The sequence below is a fragment of the Heterocephalus glaber genome, unplaced genomic scaffold (assembly GCF_053883595.1).
Source record: "Heterocephalus glaber isolate CG9 unplaced genomic scaffold, H.glaber_assembly_v1.0 deba00000347, whole genome shotgun sequence".
NCBI classification, from domain to species: Eukaryota; Metazoa; Chordata; class Mammalia; order Rodentia; family Bathyergidae; genus Heterocephalus; species Heterocephalus glaber.
Window position 1 is genome coordinate 20,642,213 of NW_028258143.1, and position 27,086 is coordinate 20,669,298.

The window sequence follows — 27,086 nt, forward strand, 5'->3', positions numbered from 1 at the left end:
CTCTTGCGAACACTCTCAATATCATCTCCTCTCCGCAGCTTCCCCTGTGTCACTGGCCCAGGCCAGGCCTGCCAGTCTTCACCTTATCTATGACAACCATCTTGTAGTCTTTCCACTCTCCAGACACAGCCATTAAAGCTCTCTGTCTAAAATAAAAATGGAGGGCAAAGGGCGCATAGGTAATGGGGGAAAAAAATAAGAACTAAGATACATCATGTTCAGGTACAAACACCCAATGATAAATGTAAATGTATTGTATACCTAAAATATACCAATTAACATATAAATACATTAAAAAAAATAAAATAAAAATGGAATTGTGCAATTTACTTGCTTAAATCTTGCCCCTGGCTCCCTACTGCCATCAAATAAACCTCCAAGTTTTCTGTGTGACCCACAAGGCCTAGCTCAACCGACTTTTCTGATTTTGGCTTCCTGTGTTGCTTCTGTACTTTACATCCAGTGCATAGAAATCTGTGCTTTCTACTGAAACCCCAAGCTTGCTCTAAGAGCTTTGTTTCTGTGTATGCTCATCCCTCTTCCAGAAAACCTTTCATTTCTTCTAAGCAAAAAATTTCTATTCAAAAAAAAAATGTCTATTCAATCTTTGAAGATATAACTTAACTAGTACTTCTTAAAAAATAAAAATTCCAGGGCCGGGGATTTAGCTCAGTGGTTCTGCCACCTGCCTCGCAAGCTCAAGGTCCTGCGTTTGATCCTTGGTACCAAAAAAAAAAAAAAAAAAATCCATATAGAATTAATTACCCATTGCCAATGTTCCTAGAGAAGTTTTTACTGTTATTCTACCAAAATCACTTGCTTCTATATCTTTCCCGCTCATTGAGGCCATCTATGTATTCAACACTGTGTAAATCAAAAAATGAATAAAATAAATATAATTTCTGTTTTAAAGAAGATTCTATTCAATCTTCCAACAAAGCAAAGCTGCTTCTGATCATGTCAATCAGACTTTCAAAACTGATTTTAACAAGGGAGGTTAAGTTAGACATTATCACAATGAAGTTAATTTGCCCTACTGTCAACTTAAAGGGTAAATGGGGGAGATTTGGAGCCAATTGACCTCTCCAGGAGTTTGGATTAGACCCATACGGGTTGAGAGGCCCCTCTGAAATGAACCTGCTCAGGCCTTGGTCATCAGCTGCTTTCAGGAACCAAAGGCATTATATTATTTTTAAAAAGAAATGTGTCTTCCAGGATGCAGACTTTTTCTCCACGAACAATTTTCTCCCAAAAGTACAAATAGCCAGCTGCATCCTTTCTCCAAATAAATGAGTTTGGTTTTATCATAGTGTGTAATAATAAAAGTCGGGAAATACAGGTTAGAAAAACTTTTTCAGCAATGTTATTTGCTATAATACTAAAAGAAAAGGAACTCTCTCACATCATAAGACCTCCCCAAAATAAATACCATTTAATACCACATGTTGGGGTGTATATCACATACTTCCTGAGCTAAAAGATGGTCTCAACAGTCCTAAGAGCCCCTTACAATCTCTGACAGCCAAAGACAGTAACAGTTGCTCTAATTAGAAACTATAGAAAAAATGCAAGATAAACAACTGACATTGGTCTTATCTTTTAAATTACTCAATATGTAAATCACAAAAATAATCCCTAATAAAAAACAAATTAAGATTTTTGAATAAACATTTATTAAATTTAAAAAATATTTTTCTTATATTATTTTCCAACAAGGAAGGAAAGGAGGACCCTGCAGAGAGAGAAATCACCAAATTTAGCTCAAATAGTAGCACTGGGGATTAATTTTTAAGATGTATTTGTCTATTTCAAAAACTCACTAGTGGAATAAAGAGCTTACTACAGGTATGCAGAAAGGAAGCTCTTGAGACACCGTCACCAGGATGAAATGGGATTAGCTTTGTAGTTCTTATAATCTTCTTCACAGAAGAATGCAATCTCAGTTTCACTGGCTGAAAAACAGAAAATGGAAAAAATAATTAATATTTTAACATTTAATATTTAAATAAGGCTGGAAATCCACATTACTTTGGTTTGGTATTTTAGCAGTTTTAGATGCCTAAAGTGAAAGAGATGGGTTATTCGTTGGGTTGTGTAATATATTTCAGCAAATCAACAAATAATAATTAAATGAAAAACTCCCAAAGTTAGAATCAAGAGTTAACACAAGAGTTACAATTTTCAGAAAATCATAGAATTGCTCATTTATTGTCATCTTTGCAGTCCCTAGAAACTTACAAACTGATTTTTTTCAAATATGCTACTCAGTTCCTGATATGGTGGGGGGAGCTCCCCCGCCCTTGAAATTAGCCTGTAGGTATAATAATTTAATACTTAGAGGATCAGTAGAATATTTTACAGATCACTTTACATTCTCCCTCATGACCCATCAAAGTATGTGTCTGAAGAAGTTAATTTTTTGCCCTGCTTATGATTAATTCATGAGGCTTCAACAATATGCAAAGTGAAAGACACAAATTGGCTTCACTGCAATACCTTCAAACACCTCTAATTATTCATAGGGGACCTGGCACAGCTAAAGGACCCACAAAGGTTCAGAGCAGCCACAATTCTTTCAACCTAGCAGGTCAAGGACTCCGTCTTCTAAAACAATAAGTCAGCAACATTATTAATGCAGACTGGATACAACTCTGATGGAAAGCCTTCCAATTATTAAACATGCAATTCTTTAAGGTGTTGTGCCAACAAGTTCCACATTGGTTTCTTAAATTAAACCAGAAGTTAATAGTCTGCTTGGCTTTTACAGAAAGAGCAAAAGGGCTTTCTCAAAATCTCGACAAGAAAACAGACAAGATTATTTGTAATGAATACTGAGTACTCAATTAACATATACTCTAAGAATAGACAAGTACAACTCTTCAACCCAAATAAATAGGATAATAAGAAGGGTGCCAAGGATTACCACTGGTGTCTTAGTTTACAGCTCTAATCTCATCATTAGAATTTATCATAAAAGAATGAAATTAAAGTGATTAGCATGACATTTATTAAAAATGTTTTTGCTGTTTGGAACATCTCTTCATCATAAGCAAGCAATTTCACTACAAAAAAATGCGGAGAGAAGAAATAAAACCACTCACATTCTCAGGTCCCTGTTCTGTCCTACTATGTCTTAGACAAGATTAAATTTAATCTGAGTAGAAGAAAATCAAGATTACAAGCTCTCATCACACAACCCTCTGGGCAGAGGACATAGCAGAGAAACTGGGAATCAACCAGGAGGGGCTGTAAATGGAGGCACCCTGAGCAAGCACTAGTTAATACAGTCAAAATTTTCAAGAAACAGCATTTCAAAGAATGGGTACGAGGCTGCACATGTAGAATGAGTAAAATGTCAAAAAGGGGGGCTTCAGAAAACTGGATATTCAAAGATATTTTGAGATCTGTCCTTTAAACAAGTCTCCTGGGGTTTTCATTTTGAGGAGAAGCATGCTCAGAGGCAGACCCATATAATTTATAAGTGATTATAACTATCTTTCTAATGGAGGAAGAGCAAAAGGCACGCTGTTCTTAACACTAGATAGGCTCTATCTGCAATGTGCTATTTACATACAGAACTTAGAGTCTTGGCCCGCCCAGCGCGCTGCTCAAGCCATGCTAGCTGTAATTAAAACTTTTTCTTACTGCAGTTGACATTTATCCATACCCCTTTTGAGAGACTAATACATCACGCAACTCCTCAGTACAGGAGGAGCAGGCTCAGAATAAAGTGATGGACAGCAAGCACCAACAGAGTAGTTTTGTTTGACGTGTTGGTTCTCTCAGGCCTAATTAACTTAGAAAGCAATTCATTATTTATAGAGTATTGATGCAGTCTCTCCCAGGATCAAAATGAAATTTTGATAATAATAAAGATTTTATTTTCAGATGACTCAATTCTTTTTCCAGGAAAACTGGTTTGACAAATGGGTTAAAGTCAAATACTTCAAGTTGATAAAAAAAAACTATTCATCCTGAAATTGAAAAATACATAAATTACATGTTACTCTTAACATTTAAATGTAAACAGACGGTGGATGTTAATCTTCAGTAGTCTTCAAACAAAAGGAGTAATGTTTTTAAAAAATCTGTAAACTTCTATTGAAAATGTTTGAGAGAATGATTTTGTGAATTTATAGTGCAAATAGATTTGCTGATTTATGTGGAAAGAAATAACAAATGATTTTCAAGACCCTCATATAATCATTCTTTACATCATTATCTCTTAAACTCCAGCTGCTAGATTCTATTTAAAATGGCTCCTTTACAAATGGCTGGGGAAAGACCCTCAGGAAGCCGACATGTGCTGGTCCCCGAGGGCACCTGATTTTAAATTAAATGTGCTGCAGGCGGCAGTGCAGTCAGGTGCACAGGGCCTTGGCATGGGAATCTGAAATGAATGTGCAATCTAAAATCCAATAAATTCACTGCCACTTCATCCCTTCGTTTTACTATCAAATGAAATCAAGTAAAAGCCTTCCAAATACATTTCTGGATCATTTTAATACTGATGTTCCAGTTTAATGAAATGAATACAAGCCAAGAAAAGTTTGGATATAAAATTAATAATTTTATAATGCTTCCTAACAGGTCACACACACACACACACACACACACACACACACACAAACACACACACACCTTTATCTTTTTCTTTTTGTGGTACAGGGGACTGAAACCAGGGCCATTGCACTGAGCTATACTGAAGGACCCTAGTTAGCAAAACAGACTCCATATTGCTGCTGAACGACCCACCTGCCTGCCTTTTAGATGAACTTAGAAGGAGGAAGCTTGGAAACCTCCTCCCCTTAGAAAGTCTTTTAGAAACAACAATCAACTATTGTTTTACAAATGTTCTAACAGCAGGACGTTCTGCTTCTGTACCTTTTGCTTGCTTTGCTAGTTCTATCCCATAGGGGGGCGTAGAAACTGTTGGCCTCAAAGATGTATAAAACATGTTTGTCTCCCCCAAGTCGGGGCTCAAGTCTGATGCTCTGCTCGGGTCCTGTTCGGTAATAAACTCCTGTGTGGATTTAATATCGGTCTCTGGTTGGTTCTCTCTCGCTGGGTCTAACATATATCCCCAGTTCTTTTCAAATTTTTATTTTGAGACAAGGTCTCACACTAAGCTGCTAAACTGTCCAAGCGAGGCTCAAATTTGTGATCCTCCTGCCTCAGCCTCCCAGAGTGCTGGGATTACAATGTACATATGCCACCACACCCAGCTACACACATACCTTAACAGGAAAATAATAATGATGTCTTTAAGTACAAAAAAACAAGAAAAAACAATTTTAAATGTAAAACCACAAAAAATTAAATTAATGTATTTAAACTTTTCACCTAATCTATTTCAAACTCATCTGTTGATGAAGATCCCTCATAAACTTTCTATATCCCTAGCCTCGTGCTGGTCAGTACCAAAGTGATATAAAGCACCACCCCTGTTGCCTGGAAGAGGGAGACTAAAACATGTGCACTGGTTTTGTGGCTCTCATGGGGCAACCTGTCATGTGACAATAATGGCAGATTAAAAAATAACAATACCTGATGGTGGGGCAATTCATGGGGGAAGCTGAGGCCAAGAGGACAAAGTTTCGTCCCCTCTCTTGCTCCAGGAATATACCCTACCTATCCTCCCAAGTTCTGCAAAACTAATCTATAAATCATTCAAAGCTGTGCTCACAGCTCAGATCTACTTCTAAGTTTTTGCCAAAGGAGGCTACCATCCAACAAAGAGGTCTCAACCACTATGCTTTGCATGTCACACTTCAAGTGTCTGCTTTGCATCAGCTGGTAGAGAAGATGTCAAACTACAGATTGAAATAAACAAATAGTGTACAATCCAATCTTTCCTAGAAGGGACACAAACCTGTAATTTCCATACAGCAAGTGTAAAGTTAGAAGAGAAGAACAATCATACCCACATGGAGTGTTATTCATCCACAAAAAGGAGGAAATGCTGTCATTTGAGGCAACATGGATGGAACTGGAGGACATTACATTCAGAGAAATAAGTGGGACAGAGAAAGACAACAGTGCACGTTCTTACATGTGGAAGCTATAAAAGTTGATTTCATAGAATTAGTAAAATAAGGGTTACTGGAGTGGGAGATGGGGTAAGACAAGGAGAGATTAGTCAGTTGGTAAAAAATTACAGTTACAAATTCTAGTGTCTATAGCACAGTAGGTTAACTACAGTTAACAATAATCTGCTGTGTACTTCAAAATGGCTAGAAGAAAGAATTTTGAATGTTCTCAATGTAAGGAAATGATAAATGTTTGAAGTGACAGATATGCTAACTACCTTGATTTGGATAGTACACACTGTACATGTGTATCAAAATAATACATTATAATATTTGCAATTATGTCTCAAAGTTAATTTTTAAATGTAAAAAATAAAATTGCAAAAAAAAAGTGAACAATAATAAGGGAAAGAAAATCTATGAGGATGCACTCAGATTTCTGGAATCATTTGATTTCCCAGTCCAACACCTATGTTACCATGCACCGGACTGTACTGCTGTGGATGCTGGCAGCACTGTGACACTGTGTCGAAGCGAGAAAGTGTGCATGCCCTTAGATGGGTGAAAAGGACCCAAATGTTAAGGAAAAACAACTTGAGACACAATCCTGATAAAGTGGGAGCAAGGATCCTACAATGTTAGCTGGAGGTAGGAGATAACCAAGAGGTACCAGACCCAGGTGCTGGCAGGGGCCAATAACAGAAGCAAAGCAACAAGCAAAATGAAAGCAAAGCACACAGGAGTTCTGGAATTATTACAGGACTGGGATTGATAGAAACTCTTCCCTCAAATAAGCACTTACTGTTTGGTCCACTGTAATTGCTTAAAAATATTTCCAGTAAAACATAACTAGCTTTAGAAGAGTTATTCTGACACAGTTTCTTTCTTAAACCAGAGGACACTCAAGAGCTAACAGCAGAATACAGCAAAATGAAAGAGGTAAAATGTAAAAAGCTAAAACAAAAGCTTATATGCAAATGTATTACTTCAGAGAATTAGTTGATAAAACTACAATTATTAAAAACATGGTTAAAAAAAACCCCTTTAAGTCATAAATAATTTCAAGTTCTATGTAAAACTCTCTTCTTTCTTCCAGAAAGCAAACCTTATTTATATATTTTAGCACTAAGTCCACAGCAAAAATGTGTACTGACGACAGGGGTAGAATATACACTGTGAATCTGCAGTGCAGATAAAAGGCCAGAGTATGAACTGGTATGAAAACGAATCTTCAAACAAGGTTTTGCCCTAATTTCCCCCACCCAGCCTTTCTTTTCCTTTCATGACTCCCACAGAAAAGTCACAGTGATAAATTTGTTACACTGGCAGTATTCCCATGGCAACTGGCTGTGATAGCAGAATGACAGCTCTACAGCAAGATCAAGTGGTTAAAAAAAGGACAGAATGATGACTTCAAATTTTTCTTTTAAATCTCTTAGAAACCTAACCAGACACAGCACAGAAGGAGGGAAAATTCCCTAGAAAAATCACACACTTCAAGTATCGCTTTTACAACTCAACTCTCCCATAGCATTTTTTGTGATGCTCTACAGAACCTCACATCACCTTCCCCAAGTATGGCTCTAGCTCATTTGCAGGAAGACAGACCCTGCTCTGGGAAATGAGGAGGATACTGTGCACAGCATGGACTGAAATTGCATGTGCCCAACCCGCCACCCTCCCAGGGACTGGTGGGGAGTGTGCAGGCCCTGTACCACCCTCAGGCAAGTGGAGAACCTGCTAAAAGGATATGATTCTGGTCAAAGTCCTACAGCCTTAAAACAAGAATGACAAAAGGAGGAATGTGATTCTTGCCTTTCTAGCTGCTTCATAATGTAAGACAGCCTGACATTAATGACAAAGTACCAACTTGGTTTCAGGAAATTAAAAATATTTGCCAACTGTCTTCTCCAAAATGATCTAAGGATATTTTATGTGTGCTGCTCCTGATATCTTCATTCTTTTACTCAATCTTTATGACAATCTTCTGAAATAGGTTTCAGTAGGGCTGGGAATTTAGCTCAGTGGTTCTGCCGCCTGCCTTGCAAGCTCAAGGTCCCAAGTTCAATCCCCAGTACCAAAAAAAAAACAAAAACAAAAACAAAACCTACCATGAAATAGGTTTCATTATTCCTATTTTTATAGAAAATAAAAATAGAAAGAAAAAGCAATTACTGGTAATGCCAACACCCCAAGAAAACATTTTTATAATTTGGTATACAATCTTACCTCCACATACTAACATGTTAATATATGCACTTTAAATGATAACGTTATCACACAGTATATTCTATTTCCATGAAATAAGTAAAGCTCTATGTCAGGGATTGGCAAATAGGAAAGGTGAGGAAGAGTAAGAATCCATCCCTCTAAAGGTACATCACCTCAGAGGCTGAGCAAGATGCTTCTGCTGGCTTAGGAACAGATACAACAGTTGGGTCTGACCTACAGAGTATTAGCGGAAAGACACATTCCCAACAGTGGTACAAAGAATATCTGTTTTCCCACCCATTAACTACCCCATACTTCCACCTCCTCATGACTGTTCATCTTGCTGCTTGCTTAAAGTCACAGACAGTAAGAGGAGGAATCATGTTCTAAACCTAAGCACAGGTTCTGGGCTGTGCTTCTCAACCATGAGACTATACTATATAAACTAGTATCTATTTTAATGTGCATCCCTCTCATTACTAATAAGGTGGAACTATTTTCCATATGTAACTATTCCTTTTAGCAAAATTTGTTTTTAGTAGAATTACAAGAGATCTTTGCAATGCCAGTCTAGTAACTTTTATCAGCCATGTATGCTGCAAAAATTAATCACTTTTCCCCTTTTACGGTCTCTACTTTTGAGGTCATACTTCAAAAGCTCTTCTACCAAGATTATGAAATCACAGAGCTATACTTTAAGATTTTTTTTTACATTATAATATTTAATCCATATAGTATTTGTCTTGGAATAAAAATTGAGATAAAGATTTAAAATTTATTTTTCTGAATTCTTTGACTATGGGTCAGTGTAATTTCTTGGTTAATTCATTCTTTCCCCATTTATCTGAGACATGAACTTTATCACCTTGTAAAATCTTATCTGTTTTTGTTTTAGTTTTTTGATTATCCAGTCTTTTCACAGAGCTGTCAGTTCCCACATCACTATCAGGCTGATTTTCATTATAGTTTTATGCTTTAACAACAATCAGGGTATCCTCCAGAGGCCATGGGTCTCAATAACACAGGTTATAATTAATAGCATTTGAAGAGACAAATACCAATTAAAGTGTTTTCCAAATAAAAATCAATTTTATGAAAAGGTACTAATTCTACCAAATAGTAGACTTAAACACAAAAAAATCTAAAATTTTACAACCTGCTATTTAAAATCCTATTTACACAGAACAGTTCAGGTCAGGAATTCACATAAGTAGAATGAATCATTCACAAGTGAATTCTTGACATATGCAATTAAACAACTCAACAGAATATCAGTCAGAAAATGTATGGCTTCCCAGGATCTCCCTCTCTTTGGGTGCTGCTTAGCCAGTGTGCATACAGAACTATGAGGAAGCATAATCCAGAAGACTCCATTATGGTCTCTGACTACGGAGGTATGTCAAAGGCACAGTGTCCTCAACTGCTCAGACTGCCCTGCTAACCTGCACTCTTTTATTGCTGGATCATCTTTAGGGGAACATATAAGTAGAATAACAGTGACATCTAATGGCCATTAAGACATGTCACAGAGCATTTCTTTAAAATAGAACTATAAGCATATTCCAGGTTGAAAGGTTAAATTGGGCAACTTCTCAACTGCACACATGAGGCTGCTGTTTTAAATTCCATGCACTGGTTGGCCCTGAGTGACTCGGATGACTATCAGACACCACGCTGCATGCTGTGCAAACAACATCTCATTTCATTATTCTACATTAGTTCTACTAGGTCCACTTTGGTTCAAATGAGAGTAAGTAGATGTGGTACTAACAACCTATCAATCATATAAGATGACCCTCAGCAGAATTCTGAGCAAACTTTCTGAAAATAAGTATTTGTATTCTGCTCATCTGGAGAGCAGATATCTACTGCCCTTGGTCAAATGATAAGAACACACATCATTCTCAAGCTCCCCTGAAAAGTGAGGGGGCATGGAAGGAGCAACAAGCCAGGAGTTGCCTTGCAGAGAATTGCCCAAATGCAATCAGCCAGGCTTCACCACACAGGCCAGGAAAATGAGTGCCCCTCCAGCCATACACAGCTCCCTGCTCACCAATTCCTGCAGCTTTCAGCGTGCTGTCTTCTTTCAGCAGGAGTCTGTCGTCATCCTCCAAACTCAATACAAGTTCATTTGTCTAAAAAGAAAGAAGATCTGCATTTTATCAGTACTGATATGGGTTTCACATTTGGTAAGAATTCTCAAAGTCAGGGAGTTATTACCTGGAGTTAAAGAAACAATCAAACTCACAATCCACTCCCACTATGGTAATGAGAAGGGTAGCCAGTGTGGACCTAGTAGTGTGCAGACCTGTTCAGTGCTGTGGGAATATGAAGTAGCATGGGGTTTTGAATTACACCTAGGCTCAAATTCAGGCTACCTCAGGACCCAGGTGTGTGACCTCAACAAACTGCAAAACATCTCTAAGGCATCCTTGTCCCAATCTCTGCTTTCTTCCCACTCCCAGATTCTCTTGCTCCATATTTGGTGGGTTGATTACCACAGTTCTCACCTTTCTATACCTGTTGGAGTGGAGGGGTAGTGATGATACTACTTCAATGTTACACCAGTGACTGATAGGTATTGCAGACACATCAACAAGTAATGATATTAATAAAATAAGGCAGGCTGCCATTCCATCACTCCCAGCCCAGAGGAAGGGACTTCTGGGCTGGTTTTCAACTGCTCCCAGCACAGAGGAAGGGGCTTCCAGGCCACCATTCCACCACTCCCAGACCAGAGGGAGGGCCTTCCAGGCAACCATTCCACCACTCCCAGGCCAGAGGTAGGGGCTTCCAGGCCTCCATTACAGTGCTCCCAGAGCAGAGGAGGTGAGCCATGCAGGTGCCAACAGTAACCACCCACCCCCCATCTAAATGAGAAGACACATAAACAAGTCTCAAAGCCAGACTTTCAGATCATCTACAGCAACCCCAAAGGGAAACGAGATGAAACACTCTGATACTCAACCACCTGGACTCCCTGAACTGGCAACAAAAGAGGATCTGGAAAAAATGAAATCAGAAATAACTTCTCAGATAACAGCAGAGATTGTGCCCATAGTGCAAGACATGATTAATAAATCTAAAGAAGACACAGATAAAAGAATAGAGGAGCTGAGGAACATGATGGAATCCCAACATAGGAAACAAATGGAATCCATAAAACAGATGCAAACAGATTTTCAGGAGATTAAAAACTCCACTGAAAGTCTATACAGCAGAATGAGCCAATGTGAGGATGGAATTTCAGATATAGAAGATAAGATTGCAATTAGTGATCAGGAAAAGAAAACTTGCTTCAAAATTGTAAGGGAACACAAGAAATCAATCCAGCAGCTACAAGACAATGTAAAGAAAAATAACATAAGACTGATTAGAGTCAACAAAGAAACAGGGGAGAGTGCAGATGACATATAAAAACTGTTCACAGAAGTAATGGCAGAAAACTTCCCAAGCAGGGGAAAAGAACTTGACATACAGATAAGTGAAGCATATAGGACTCCAAATAGCCTTGATCAAAAAAAAAAAACTACACATAGGCATATAATTGTTAAAATTCCAGAAACCCCACAGAAGAACAAAGTTCTACAAGCAGTTAGAGAAAAGAAACAAATCACATAGAAAGGAAAGCCCATCAGAATCACAGCAGACTTCTCAATGCAAATGCTCAAGGCAAGAAGACCTTGGAGTGATGTTATCTCAAGCCCTAAAGGAAAACAGCCTCCAACCAAGATTGATGTACTCTGCAAAACTATCTTTCAAAACTGATGGAGAAATAAGAAACTTTCATGACAAAGAGCACCTTAGGAACTTCATGAATACCAAATCAGCACTCCAAAAATTTTTAGATAATATCCTAGGAACAGAAAATGAGGATCACAACACCAGGAAGCCCAGTAGAATGAATCCATTGTCCAGAATGAATCCGACAAGAAATTAAATGTAAAGGGGGAGAATCCAACAAAAAGAAAGTCATGACAATGATTAATCAATATGTATCAGTTATAACTATCAATGTTAATGGTCACAATTTACCAATCAAAAGAGACTGGCAGAATGGGTCAAGAAGCAAAATCCAACAAAATGTTGCATACAAGAAACACACTTAATTCAAAAACAAACTCATAGACTGAAATTTAAAGTATGAAAAACAATACTCCATGTGACAGGAACCCCAAAAAAGGCAGGAGTAGCTATCCTCTTTGCATATCAAGTGGATTACAAACCAACACTGATTAAGAGAGACAAAAAAGGACACTACATCCTTGTACAGGGAACAATCCAAGAGAAAGAGATGAAAATCATAAATATATATGCAACAAACACTACTGCACCCAAATATATAAACAAATAGGGACATGAAAAGTCACATATGCACTAATACAATAGTAGTGGGGGACATCAATACCACACTGTCACAAATAGATAGATCAACTAGACAAAAAATAAGGAAATGATAAAACTCAATCAAACTCTTGAACAAATGAACTTAACAGTTGTTTACAGAGTGTTCCATCCCACAAAATCAGAATACACATTCGTTTCAGCTGCACATGGGTTGCTCTCCAAAATAGACCACATACTCACTCACAGAATGTGTTTAATTAAGAACAAAGGAACTGAGGTTATCCCCTGTATATTATCAGACCATAGTGCTATGAAATTGGAGATCCATAGCAAAAGAAACTGCAAAAACTGCATAAACACATGGAAATTGAACAACACACTTCTGAATAACCAATGGGTCACAGAGGAAATTAAAGAAGAAATCAGACAGTTCCTTCAATTAAATGACAATGACAATACAACAAATTGGAATCTATGGGACACAATGAAAGCAGTCTTATGAGGGAAATTCATAGCAGTGAATAGACATATTAGGAAAACAGAACAAGCCCAATTAACCTGATGCTGAACCTCAAGCTTCTAGAAAAAGAAGAGTAGGATAAATGCAAAGCTCATACAAGGGAGGAAATTATAAAGAGCAGAACAGAAATCAATGCAATGGAGAATAAGAATGATACAAAAAAAAATCAATGAAGCCAAGAGTTGGTTCTTCAAAAGAATCAACAAAATTGATAAACCCTTAGCCAACATTACCAGAAAAAGGAAAGAAAAGGCCCAAATCCATGCAGTTAGGAATGAAAAGGATAAAATTACAATGGACCAGCAGAAATCCAGAGGATCATCAATACTTACTTCCAGAACCTATACACCAATAAGATGGAAAACACAGAAGAAATGGACAGATTCCTAGATACGTATGAATTACCAAAGTTGAATGAAGAAGACCTAAAAATTCTAAACAAACAAAATATCAATCAATTAAATTGAAAACATAATTAATCACTTACCAACTAAGAAAACCCCAGATCCTGATGGCTTCACTGCTGAATTTTACAAGACATTCAGAGAAGAACTACTGCCACTACTGTTTAAACTCTTCAATCAAATTAAAAGGGAAGCAATACTCCCAAATTCATTCCTGGAAGCAGCCATCACCTTGATCTCCAAAGCAGAGAAAGACCCAACGGAAAAAGAGAACTATAGGCCAATCTCACTAATGAACATAGATGCAAAAATCCTTAATAAGATACTGGCAAATAGAATGCAGATCATCAAGAAGATCATACACCCTGACCAAATGGGATTCATCCCAGGGATGCAGGGATGGTTCAACATATGCAAATCAATCAATGTAATACACTATATCAATAGAGCCAAGGACAAAAACCATATGATTATCTCCATAGATGCAGAAAAAGCATTTGACAAAATCCAACACACATTTAGGATAAAAACCCTACAAAAAATTGGAATAGATGGTCTCTACTTTAATCTGATAAAAGCCATCTATGAAAAACCAACAGCCAATATCATACTAAATGGTCAAAAACTGAAATTCTTCACACTGAAATCAGGAACAAGACAAGGATGTCCACTATCATCACTCTTGTTCAATATATTTTTGGAAACAGCCTCTGCAATTAGACAAGAAAAGAAATAAAAGGAATAAAGATAGGAAATGAAGAAGTCAAATTGTCATTATTTGCAGATGACATGATACTCTATATAGAAGATCCCAAGAACTCCACCAAAAGTCTTCTAGACTTAATAACCAAATTCAGTCAAGTAGCTGGATACAAGGTCAACACACAAAAATCAATAGCTTTCCTCTACAAGAACAACAGACTCACTGAGAGAGAAATAGGGGAAACAATTCCTTTCACAATAGCATCCAAAAAACTGAAATACCTAGGAATCAACCTACCTAAAGAAATCAAAGACCTCTTCTCTGAAAACTATAGCACTCTGAAAAGAGAGATTGAAGATGATATCAGAAAATGGAAAGACATCCCCTGCTCCTGTGTAGGAAGGATCAATATAGTGAAAATGGCCATACTTCCAAAACTGCTATGTAGATTCAATGCAATCCCAATTGAAATCCCAGCAGCATACTTCATGGACCTTGAGAAAACAATCCAAAAATTCATTTGGAACAAGAATAGAACCAGAATAGCAAAAGCAATTCTAGGTAACAGAGACATGGCAGGAGATTATCACAATCCCCAACTTGAAACTACTACAAAGCTACTGTGATAAAAACAGCATGGTACTGGCAAAGAAACAGACCTGAAGACCAGTGAAACAGATTAGAAGATGCAGAAACAACTCCAGACACACTCAGCCATCTCATCTTTGATATAGGAGCCAAACACCCTCACTGGAGGAAAGGTAGCCTCTTTAACAAATGGTGCTGGAGAAATTGGGTTTCAACTTGGCAAAGATTAAAACTAGACCTATATCTCTCACCATGCATTAAACTAAAATTGAAATGATCTAAATATTAAAATAGAAATGCTGAATTGCCTGGAACAGAAGTTAGGTAGAAGTCTTGAAGACATTGGTGTAGGAAAAGATATTTTTGAACAAAGCCTCAGTTGCCCGTGAACTAGCGCAAACAATCCACAAGTGGGATGTCTTATTAAAAAGCTTCTGCACACCAAGAGAAACCACCAGCAGTTTAAAGAGACAACCCACAATGTGCGAAAAAAATCTTCACCTGCTGTTCCTTAGACAAAGGGCTACTATCTAGAATCTATAAAGAACTTAAAAAAATCAGATCTCCCATATTTAAAGACCCAATACAAAAATAAGCATCTGAAATAAACAGACATTTCTCAGACAAAGAAGTAGAAATAGCAAAAAAAATATGAAAAAATGTTCAACATCACTGGTCATTCAAGAGATGCAAATGAAAACAACGCTGAGATTCCACTTCACTCCAGAAAGAATGGCTGCTATCATGAAATCAACCAATAACAAATGCTGGTGGGGCTGTGGGGAAAGAGGAACCCTGTTCCACTGCTGCTGGGGAGTGTGGACTGGTGCAACCACTGTGGAAATCAGTATGGAGATGCCTCAAAGAACTAGGACTGGAAGGCCCATTTGACCCAGCTATTCCCCTGCTGGGTATCTTCTCCAAAGAATTAAAAGAATCATACCACAGTGATATATATGCACCCATGTTCACAGCAGCACAATTTGTACTACCTGAAACTTGGAAGCAGCCCAGATGCCCATCAACTGGAGACTGGATAAAGAAAACGTGTGTTTTTAAAAATAAAATGGAGTACTACTCAGACATAAAAAACAAAAATGAGAAATTAGAGACATTTATAGCTAAATGGATGCACATTGAGGCGATTCTCTTAAGTGAAATAAACAGGACACACGTGTAAATACCGAATAGTTTCTCTAGTGTGAGAAACTGAAAGTGTAAATAAGGACTAAAAGGTATAATAGATAATGTGAAATAGGAAGAAAAGGGGCAAAGGGGAAGGGGAAGTGAGAGGGGTAGGGGAAGGGGAAGTGTGAGGGGTAGGGGAAAGGAAAGAAGGGAATGGAATTAATATGAGAAAATGTAAAAATGGAAACAAAGTCTTTGTAAATAGGGAGGGATGGAGGGGTTGGAGGGCAGGGGAAGGGGGAAAATAAGAACCAAGAGAGATTATGTAAAGGTGCAAATTTCCAATGATGAATGTCATTATATTTTATACCTAAAATGTACCAATAAAATAAAATTTAAATATTTGAAAAAAATAAAATAAAATAACCTCTCTAAGACTCAGTTTCCTCATCTCTAGTAAAGGGGGACAAAATCATCTTCCTCATTTTGTTGTGATGAGATAACGTGAGGTGAAGCTATAAACCCTCAGTGCATACAGCAGGGCCCTCTGTGTTGGCTGGCACTGTTCTGTTGATGCTGTCATTACCATCTTCACATGCCATCAGCTCAACAGTCCAGGAGCAAAGGGAAATGTGAATGCAGAGGCCAAGTGTATGTGGCTATTCAGCAATGGAGCTGAGGTCAAGCTCTGGGCAGTCTAACTTCTGAGAGGAGTGACTTTACCTCAAATGGCCTAAAGTCTATATACACAGTGGTACCTCGGTTCATGAACTTAATTCTTTTCAAGATTCTGGTCGCAAACTAAATTGGATGAAAACTGAATCAAATTTCCCCTATAAGATCAACATTGAACCTAACCAGTGAATTTGATTTGGTTCTTTTTCATGAATCGAGGTACCACTATTTAAAACCCTTACCCAAGCAAGCAAGGATTTGGTCCCAAGTCATATTAACCATAATATATTTCTGTGCAATTTGGAGTGGGCATAGATGAGTTTGCTCTCCAGTGACACTTTTTAGGATAAATATTTTTAATTGACGCATAAAACAATACATATTTTTAGGGTACCATATGATGTCACAATACCTTGTGTATACGTTGTGTAATGCTCAATTCAGGGTAAATGTATCCATTTCCTAAAATATTTATCATTTCTTTGTAGTGAGAATACTCAAAATTATTTCTTTAGCTTTTTCAAAATACACAGTACATTATCATTACTCCCATCTAACTCTAATTTAGTATTCAGTACTCACTGATCAATCTTTCCTTACTACTCTTCCCAGGCTCTGGTAACTCTCATTGAACTCTCAACTCCTGTGAGATCAACCTTATTAGATTTCCCCCATGAATGAGATCATGCAATATTTGTCTTTTGTGCCTTTTTTTTATTCATTAAGTTTATTGGTACATTTTAGGTATACATTATGATCCCATTCATCATTGGGAATTTGTTCCTGTACATGACATATCCTCATTCTTGTTTTTTCCCATTCTCCTTCCCTCCCTTCCACCCCTCCACCTCTCCCTATTTACAAAAGCTTTGTTTCCGTTTTTTCCTTCTTTTCTCATTTTTTTTCTGTTTTTTCCTTTCCCCCATCCCCCTTCCTAGTTCTCCTTTCCCTTTGAATCTTTTCTTCCTTTTTCAAATTATCTATTATACATTTTTGTTGTCATTTACACGAGGCAGGGGGTATCACAATCTCCAACCTGAAACTGTACTACAAAGCTACTGTGATAAAAACAGCATGGTAGGGCCAGGGATTTAGCTCAGTGGCACTGCACCTGCTTTTCAAGCACAAGGTCCTGAGTTCGATCCCTGGTACTAAAAAAAAAACACAAAAAAAAGCATTGTACTGGCAAAGAGACCTAAGGATCAGTGGAATAGATTAGAAGATGCATAAACAACTGCAGACACACTCAGCCATCTCATCTTCGACAAAGAAGCCAAACACCCTCACTGGAGGAAAGATATCCTCTGTAATAAGTGGTGCTGGAAAAACTGGGTTTCTACTTGCCAAAGATTAAAACTAGACCCATATCTCTCACCATGCACTAAACTAACATAGAAATGGATCAAAGATGTAAATATTAAAACAAACACTGAACCTGCTAGAAGGTAGGCTAGGTAGAACTCTGGAAGACATTGGTGTAGGAAAAGACTTTATGAACAAAACCTGAGTTGCATGCTAACTAGCACAATGAATCAAAAACTGGTATCTCGTCTTATTAAAAAGCTTCTGCACAGCAAGAGAAACCACTAACAGGGTGAAGAGACAACCTACAATGTGGGAAAACATTTTTTCCTCAGACAAAAGTCTAATATCTAGAATAAAGAACTTAAAAAAATCAGACTCCTCCAAATTAAAGACCCAACCCAAAAATGGGCATCTGAAATGAACAGACATTTCTCAAAGAAGTAGAAGCAGCAAATAAACATATGAAAAAATGTTCAATATCACTGGTCATTTGTGAGACACAAATGAAAACAATGCTGAGACTTCACCTCACTCCAGAAATAATGGCTGCTATCAAGCAATCAACCAATAACAAATGCTGGTGGAGTTATGGGGAGAAAGGAATCCTTCTCCACTGTTGGTAGGAGTGTAGACTGGTCCAACCACTGTGGAAATCAGTGTGGAGATTCCTCAAAAAGCTAAAATTAGAAGTCCCATTTGACCTTGTGATTCCTCTGTTGGATATCTTCCCAAAAGAATTAATCAAAAGCCTCAGGGCTGGGGATTTAGCTCAGTGCTTCCGCTGCTTGCCTTGCAAGCACAGGCTCCCAAGTTTGAACCCCAGTACCAAAAAAAAAAAAAAGCATTAATTAAAAGCATCATACCACAGTGATATATGTCCAACCATGTTTATAGTGGTAGAGTTCGTAATAGCTAAATCTTGGAAACAGCCCAAATGCCCATCAATAGATGAATGGATAAAGATGTGGGGTTTTTTACAAAATGGAGTACTACTCAGCCACAAAGAATGATAAACTAGAGACATTTATAGCTAAACTGGTGCACCTTGATGCACTCTTAAGAGAAATAAATAGGACACACATGTGTAAATACGGAATTGTTTCTTGGGTATGAGAAATTGAAAGTGTAAATGAGTACCAAAATCTCCAATGACATTTACAAACCTGGTTAGAAATCATAAATGTAGGAGAAAATCTCAAGTTGGTATCAGCATTGAACAGCACACAGAGGTGATCACCAGTTGAGCACACAGTATCACTTGCCAACCAGAATGCAGCTGTTTAGCAATGTATTCTATTTATAGACTATGGCCAAATTTAAGCTGAGTCTTAATTTGTATTTATTTTGAGTAAAAGTGTTCATAATTTCTGCTTGATTTGCATTTTTGTTTTTTCTTTTCTGCAGTGCTGGGGATCAAACTCAGAGTCTTTGAATGCTAAACACAAACTCTACCCTGAGCTACAATTATTTTTATATACTGAGGAAATTGGATCTTTTCTAAAAGTTAGAAAAATTTCCCCCACTTTTCATTTGTTCCTTTACTCTTCTTATAGTTTCTTTTCTTCTTTTTTTTTCCTGTTGTGGTACTGATGATTGAGTCCAGTGTCTTTGCACTGAGATACACCCCTAGCTTCTTTTTAATTTTCTATTTTGAGACAGGGTCTCACTTAGCCCAAGCTGGCAATACTCCTGCCCCAGCCTCCCAGAAGGCTAGGATTACAGGCATGTGCCACGACCACTCTGGGCATGGTATTTCTTTTTTTTAAAAAGTCCCAAATTAATAATTTTGATTGAATAAGTTAATGAAGTAAAATATGTGCTTTTCTGGTTGGTTGTCCAGTTTTCTATCACACTTAAGACTGTCTCTCCTCCAAAATTACTTTTTAAATTCCATGTTTTCTGAAATGTTTTTATGAATTTCATTTTAAAATATTTAATTGTGGAGAATTTCACAATTTTATATAAACAGAATAATGTAATGAACCCTCTCACTCCATACACACCACACAACTTGAACAAATTATTAATTTTGATTCTATCCATTTTACCTCTATCCTCATCTATGGTTTTAAATTCTACATTTGAGTCATTAATACAATAGGGATTTATTGTGGCATAAAGGAAAAGACACAGATTCAACTTAACTGTTTTCTAGATGTCTATCCAGATGTTTCAGTACCATTTATTGAATCCTCTATCTTTTCTCCATAGATTTGAAATGCCATATTTACTACACACTAAATTTCTATATATATTTGAATCTATTTTCAGACTTTTAAGTTGGTCCCACTGAACTAGCAGTTCATATTAGAGTACCACACCATTTTAATTACTATGGCTTTGCACTACATCTTAATATTATATTAGGCCTAGTCACCCTCATTTATTTTTCAGAAGTCTCCTATTCTTACTTATTTTTGATTATTTTATTTTTATTTAATCTTATTTTTTTAGTTTTCAATCAAGCTTTTAATGATCATAAATAACACTTTCTCATCACGGTACATTAAGACTGCACGCTTCTGAATGGAGAGATTAGTCATCAGTGAATCGCTTTTCTGTGACACTGGAGGGCTGTGTACCTGCAGCTCTGATCTGAATTTATCCAAATTCTCAAGGGAGGTGAACTCAATGTGATGAGTGATGGTGGTGGCCAGTATAGGAGTGTGATCTCAGTGTCCTTCCCCCTCTCTGAGAGGACATAGTAGGACATGATCCTTCTTCCAGTTCCAATGAAACAAAACAGCTATAACCCCATCCCTTCCCTTCCTCCTGAAGATATTTGCAAACGGGCCAGTGCCCAACCAGGGGCCCCAGAGGGGAAGGGGGAAGCAAGTGATAGGTAGGGTACAGAGAGGCTCCCTTCAGCACCTGGCCCCATGGTGCCCTGCCAAGTGAAGGGGGGAGCCCCAGAGACCCTCCCTGTCCCAAATGAGGTCTGTTATGCATTTTTGAGGTCAATAAATTACAGCAATAAACACCAAGATGAGGTAGGGGGAGGGGTCCCTGGTAGAAAATTAAAGAGGGTGACTAAAGCTGGGGGCATCCAAGGAAGGGGGTCCTGGGCAGCCTCAATTCCCACAGCTCCCACCCATCCCTGGTTTGGAATGCCAGACTGAGGCTCTGGTCAGGTCCCTCTCAGTTCCCTCATTCCTGGCATCTGATTCACAGGTTCAGTAACAGCTCCAACATGACTCTGGGGAAGAGCAGAACTTTTGTCCCTTAAAGGGGCATGGCAGTGCTGAGGATCCCTGTGTGCTCCTCTCAGAATTGATGCCTTTAGCTTTTGTCCCCCAGACCTGGGGACAGAATGGATACAGCACCTGCTCCCTGAGCTCTGCCCTCCTGGCTGCCCAGGCTTCCCCCTACTCAGGTTGGCTAGAAGAAAGCAAGGCTCTGCCTGCCCACCAGCCCAGCTAGACGGCACTCCTGCACAGGGGCCTGAGGTCCAGTGAATACTGATGGTGTGGGGCAGCTAGCCATCAGCCCAGCTTCCCCAGTGGTGATGGAGAGGAAACATTCCCCCCAACTCAGTGAGTTTGGGGGAGTCAGTCTGGGTTCAGATTGTTCGTTTCACAGGCAGTGCTGTATGGCTATGCTGTGACTCTCTGAGATTCTTCTATGCTTAAAGGTTCATCTTTTCTTTTTTGCAAGCCTGGTGGAGCCCTTGCTATGGCCCAGTCAGGCTTTTTTTTTTTTTTTTTTTTTTTTTTTTTGAGACAGGGTCTTGCTTTGTAGTTCAGACTGGCTCTGAACTCACTATATAGCCCAGGCTGACCTCAAACTCACGGCAATCCTCCTGCCTCAGCCTCCCGAGTGCTGGGATTAAAGGCATTTGTCACCACACCTGGCAACTTTTTTATTTTTTATTAGTACATGCTTGTAGTCCATAATGTTTACATTCTTTGTGAAGAGCTGGTGTATGTACATAATACATATTAATTCCTTTTTAATTTATAAATTTAATAATCAGCTTTACTTTATATAAAAAACTATTTATTTTATTGGGGTGACCTTAAATTTATAAGTTAACTAGGAAAGAACTGATATCTTCAAGCTATTTCATGAAAGGCAAAATATCTTCAGCATTTCTACAGAAGTTTTATTTTGGATTCCTTGTAAAGTGCAATACTTTGTTAAAGTGAAGTAGACTTTAACATAATAAAATGCAGAGATCTTAAGTGGAGCTCACTTTAATGAATCTGGACAATTAATAAGAGTTTACATTTAGAAAAAAAGAGTTTACATTTAGCTTTTCAAGTGTGTTTGTGGCAGGAGTAGGGAAAGATACCCTTCCATTCTTAAAATTTTATTCTGGGTTGGGATGTAGCTTAGTAGTAGAGAATTTGGTTAGCATGCACCAGGCTCTCAGTTTGATCCCCAGGACCAGAAAATAAAAATTTTAAAAACTAAAATAAAAATTTATTAAAGATCTTGCACATTGCTTACAAAGTCTATTTCATGATATAGTTTCTTCCTTTTATATAATATCTAAGAAATCCCTTTTATAAATGAATTTGTTAACATACAAGGGTTATTTGGAAGTCTCTCCTTTTGGCTATCAAAAGAGTAAAATTCTAGCTGGGCTAGAAAACTGACCAGCTTGGCTGGAGAAGCTACAAGCCCCACAGATGGAACAGAAGATTAAAGGACAGTTATCACTTGGAAATGAGAAAAATGTCTGGCAGTGAGAGAAGATATGAAGGAGAACATAAGGGTGAAGTTTTAAAAACTGTGTGTATCTGTAAAAATATGTGGAATTCCATGAAAACTTGCAGAATCATCCCCAAGGTAGAGAGCTTGTACTTAACTAGAATTGTTTTTATGGATCTATAAATTCAGAGTCCAGAAAAAGTCTGTACTTAATTTTTGTGAATCCCTTCTTAAATAAATGCATTGTTCAACTAGAAAAATAAGCCCTAATTTTACAACTACAATTGGCCTTCTGCATACAAGGGTTGGACATCTGCAGATTCAACCAACTGCAGATTGAAAACACAGTCAGGTCTATGATGCTTATGTCTGTACTGAACATGTGAACTTTTTATTATTCCCTAAACAATACAACAACTATTTACATAGCATTTATATTTAATTTGGTATTAGAAGTCATTTAGAAATGATTTAAAGTATACAAGAGGATGTGTGTAGGTAAGACATGAATACTATCCCATTTAATGTAAAGGTCTTGGCATCTGTGGATTTGGGTCCTGGAACTGATCCCAGGGGACGACTGTATATAACACACCAGAGAAGAATGTGTGGTTCAGATATCAGTAACACTTCTAGGATTTTTCTCTTCTAAACTGCAGGAGAACTTCCAGATTTTTTACATGTCATGACTCTGGTTATTTGAATGTGATGAATGAGTTCTTCATTCCAGTAAGAGTTTACAAATTAGTCCTTCCAAGAAACATGAGCATATGAACAAGCTCAACAAGGTGAAAAATGCAACACTGAAGGGAGACTGACATGATATACTTTGCAATTTTTTCAAAAAGCATACTGTTTCATTCTAACTTTATTTATGTTTTATAATATACTTATATATATTCTTCCACACTTCCTATTCTCTGTATTTTAGGAACCAAGATGAAAATACTCCTGGACTGGAAAAGAGAAAATAGATGAGATCTGTGGCCAGATATAGTGACAGAATACTCTAGTACCCATAAAAGGGGCAAATGCCACACTGCACCAGACACATGTGAGCACAACATTTTGAGGTATTGGACAATGGATGTACAGAGAAAAAAAAAAAGAAAAACAAAAAAGAAAAACCCAGAAAGTTACCAATGCATAGTCAACAGACACTGTGACACTTTCTTTGTGATCTGTGATATACATTTATCTGGAAGCTGACTGAGTTCATGGAGAATAGGACTAGAGAAGAGAATGGAACAAAATGATTTAATAAATAAATAACTTCATTTAAAAATGTTATGGAAAAACTATGACCCAGGCACTAGGTATTAAGAGATACAAGAGGATGAAGAATAAGATACAGTTCTTTGCCTCTGAGCAGTTCACACAGTAGAGTAAGATGACCGCTTTAATGAGGAGGTCACTGAGATTCAAGAAAAAAGATCACTCTGTCAGTAATAAAAAGCAACCCTTTGATTGTGGCTTCATAAAGACTTTACTCTAGGGGCCAGGGATTTAGCTCAGTGGTTCTGCCACCTGCCTCACAAGCACAAGGATCTGAGTTCAATCCCTATTACCAAAATAAATAAATAAATAAATAAAGACTTTACTCTAAAAGGGCAGGAAAACAGAAATGTAAATACATGATGATGAACACATAAACAAATAGCTTTCATCAGGGAAAGCAAGACAACTTTACAATCCCAGGGTGTGCCTTGTGTGGAGAGAGCCATGGTCCTGCCCTCTACAGCCAGTGTCAAGACAAGCAAATTAGAGATCTGATTTTGGCCCTTCTTCTGGTGAGGAATTAAGAAAGTCAATGAGACCAGACTGCCAGAAAATAAGTGGCTCCTTTTACATGTAACCTGAATTTACTAAGTTTTATGCTTATTTTATGTAAATATGTACTAGATAACACATGGCATGCTTTTTGTTTTAATTAACTTTTTTAAAAGTATCTATTACTAACAGGCATATATGACTTAGCTTTCACTTTTCTTTAGCAGGAAAGGGAGGCGTAGAAAGGAAATATACAAAAATTAAAAATGCAATTGTAATGGAAAAGATTTTAGATGACCATGAGTTCTCTCACTTAACCAATTTAACCACCACTGATTATTGCTATGTGCCAGATACTATGCAGGTGGAACATACCTTTGATTTATGTGCTTGATGAATAATCTTTAGTTTATCTGAAAGAAAAAAAAAAGTTGTCTCTTTATACATACTACTTTAAAACTTCTTTTGAAAATATTATTGAGATGAAGGGGTGCACAAGATACTGGGAAATTTAAGTACTTGCCTCATGACCATATTCACTTAAAATCTGTTATATAGTAAATGAAAATTTACTTTTGCAAATCATTAACAATAAAGGTACAGGGTGTGGAGATGTAGCTCAGAAGTAGAGCACTTCCCTGGTATATGTGAGGCTCTGAGTTCAATCCCCAGCACCGAAAACACACACACACACACTCACACTCAGATAAAAGTACAAAGTTACTTTAAAGCCTTGACCTTTGACACACAACTGTGTATTTGTATCATAACCCAAAGTCAATTCAGCACATTTTCCATTAGAATAGAAGACAAGAGCTGGGTTTGGTGGCACATGCCTGGAATCCCAACACTCTGGGAGGCTGGGGCAGGTGAATCATGAGTTCAAGCCCAGCCTGGACAACTTAGTGACTTAGGGAAACCCTGCTTCAAGATGAAAATTTTAAAAAGGATTAGGGATGTAGCTCAGTACAAAGGCCCTAGATTTATCCCCAGTACCACAGAAATACAAAGAAGCAAATGCAAATGAATCAAATTACTCCATCTTGTTTTTTAGTCACCAAAAGCTAATATTTGTAAATATTGTAAAAAATTATGTGTATAAGTATATATAACAAATGTAACCTTAAGACAACATTAACAAAAGCAGTTTAAAAACATTTATGAAAGCTCTCGGGATAAAGTGACAAGAGGTCTAATGATCATACTGAAAATGTGTTATCACTCTTAGGATTCAACCACGATATAGGATCACTGGTATTTGGAGCAAGGATGCTAATGCCAGAGAATGCTGGTTTTCAAAAACTGCAGAGCCTTACACCATCTAATCTGCATTATTCAAACCCAACGTTACTCTTTAGTGTGTCTATGCCCAAGTCAGTACTATACTTTTGCAATAAGGAAATTCTCTGCACTTGGGTAAAATTCTAATTTTGCAATAGTCAGCCCTTAATTAGATGGTAGACATAGTCACTAAACAGGTTTAAATTTCAAAAGTTTCTAATTCTTCACTCAGTTCTATTTAACCATTTAATGATTGTATTATGATTGCAAAGTATATCTGAATACATCTTCAACTAAAATTTATTTCTACTACATTGTACCAAGGAATTTCAACAGTGATATGAAATGAAAGGATCTAATCTAAAAATAAGCCTTTATTTAACTATATTGTCATACTATAGAAGAATAGGGTACTTATCGCAGGTTAGGAATTAGCATGCTGAATTACCCCTATTTTAAATATTCAACTATTGCAACTTTTTTCTATTGCAATTTTTAACACAAGGTCAACACCCTAAGCCTGCAACTCTATATTCTTAAGGAGTAAAATAAACCTAACCTAAGTGAAATATGCACATTGGGAATGTAAATGTGTCACAACTGCTAAAAATACACTTTATGGATATAAGAAAATAAATGTGACTTTTGCTTTATCTATTATTCTGAGTTACCTATTATATTTTTCTCACTATAAATAGGCATCAGTTTATTATTTGAGACAAGTTAGAGAAGCTAACAGTAATTTTTAATCAAAGAAGCTTAAAGTATATTAAAAATCAACCTGTAAAACTGTAGTTTGACCTTATAGGTAATAATCATGTTCTATATGTTTTGCTAATAAGCCCTTAAATTAAAAATAACTTTGCACTTATAGGTTCAATAAAGAAGGCTACATTTTTTAGCAGAAAAAGAAATGCTCTGAATAGAAATCTTCACCAGATTTTTCTCTCCAACAGAAACTAGAAAAACCCAAGAAGAGGGTCAGAAAGGAAAAAATGACAAACTAGCAAAAGGTATTTTGTCAAATAATCTCCTTCATTTGTTTGACTTCTTTAAAAAAATATTCATTATTACTAAAAGCAGCATCTGTGGGTATTGTTTTTTTAATGCAAATTCCTTGAGAAAAAGAACTGTATAAACATAGTATCTTACATTTACAGGACATTTAGCATGTTAGTACATGCAACTATTTAATTTCATACAACTATGTGAAACAGACAGAGATCAGAAACCATATATTGTACATCAATCAACATTAATATGCACCTACACACATGATGTCTAGGTGATAAGGATTTAAAAGTAAATAGTGGTATATCAACAATAGCTTTAGATGCCAATTAAATGAGAGGAGGGGCTCTGAGAAATCTCAGACACAGGGTGGCCCAGACAGCCAGCCCTTTGCCCAAGGGCACTGAGACAATAACTAGCAAAAGTGCCATCTGACTCTGCACCCTTTTCAGTTCCTAACA

The 27,086-nt window shown here is 37.2% G+C and overlaps 1 protein-coding gene across 5 annotated transcripts in view; it reads right to left on the bottom strand.

The window, feature by feature from the left end:
* Positions 1–1,650: 1,650 nt before the first annotated feature.
* Positions 1,651–27,086, bottom strand: part of CUNH2orf76 (chromosome unknown C2orf76 homolog) — a 97,003-nt gene continuing 71,567 nt past the window's right edge. For 3 of the 5 annotated variants that reach the window (XM_087197998.1, XM_087198002.1, XM_087197990.1), the window contains exons 5-7: positions 24,709–24,746; positions 10,294–10,375; positions 1,651–1,952 (exon numbers count right to left, since the gene is read on the bottom strand). In XM_087197998.1, the coding sequence (XP_087054124.1) occupies positions 1,876–1,952; positions 10,294–10,375; positions 24,709–24,746 (197 nt within the window). In that variant the 3' untranslated portion in view covers positions 1,651–1,875. The remainder of the gene's footprint in view (positions 1,953–10,293; positions 10,376–24,708; positions 24,747–27,086) is intronic. The other 2 variants (XR_015446164.1, XM_087197997.1) reach the window with 2 other exon arrangements.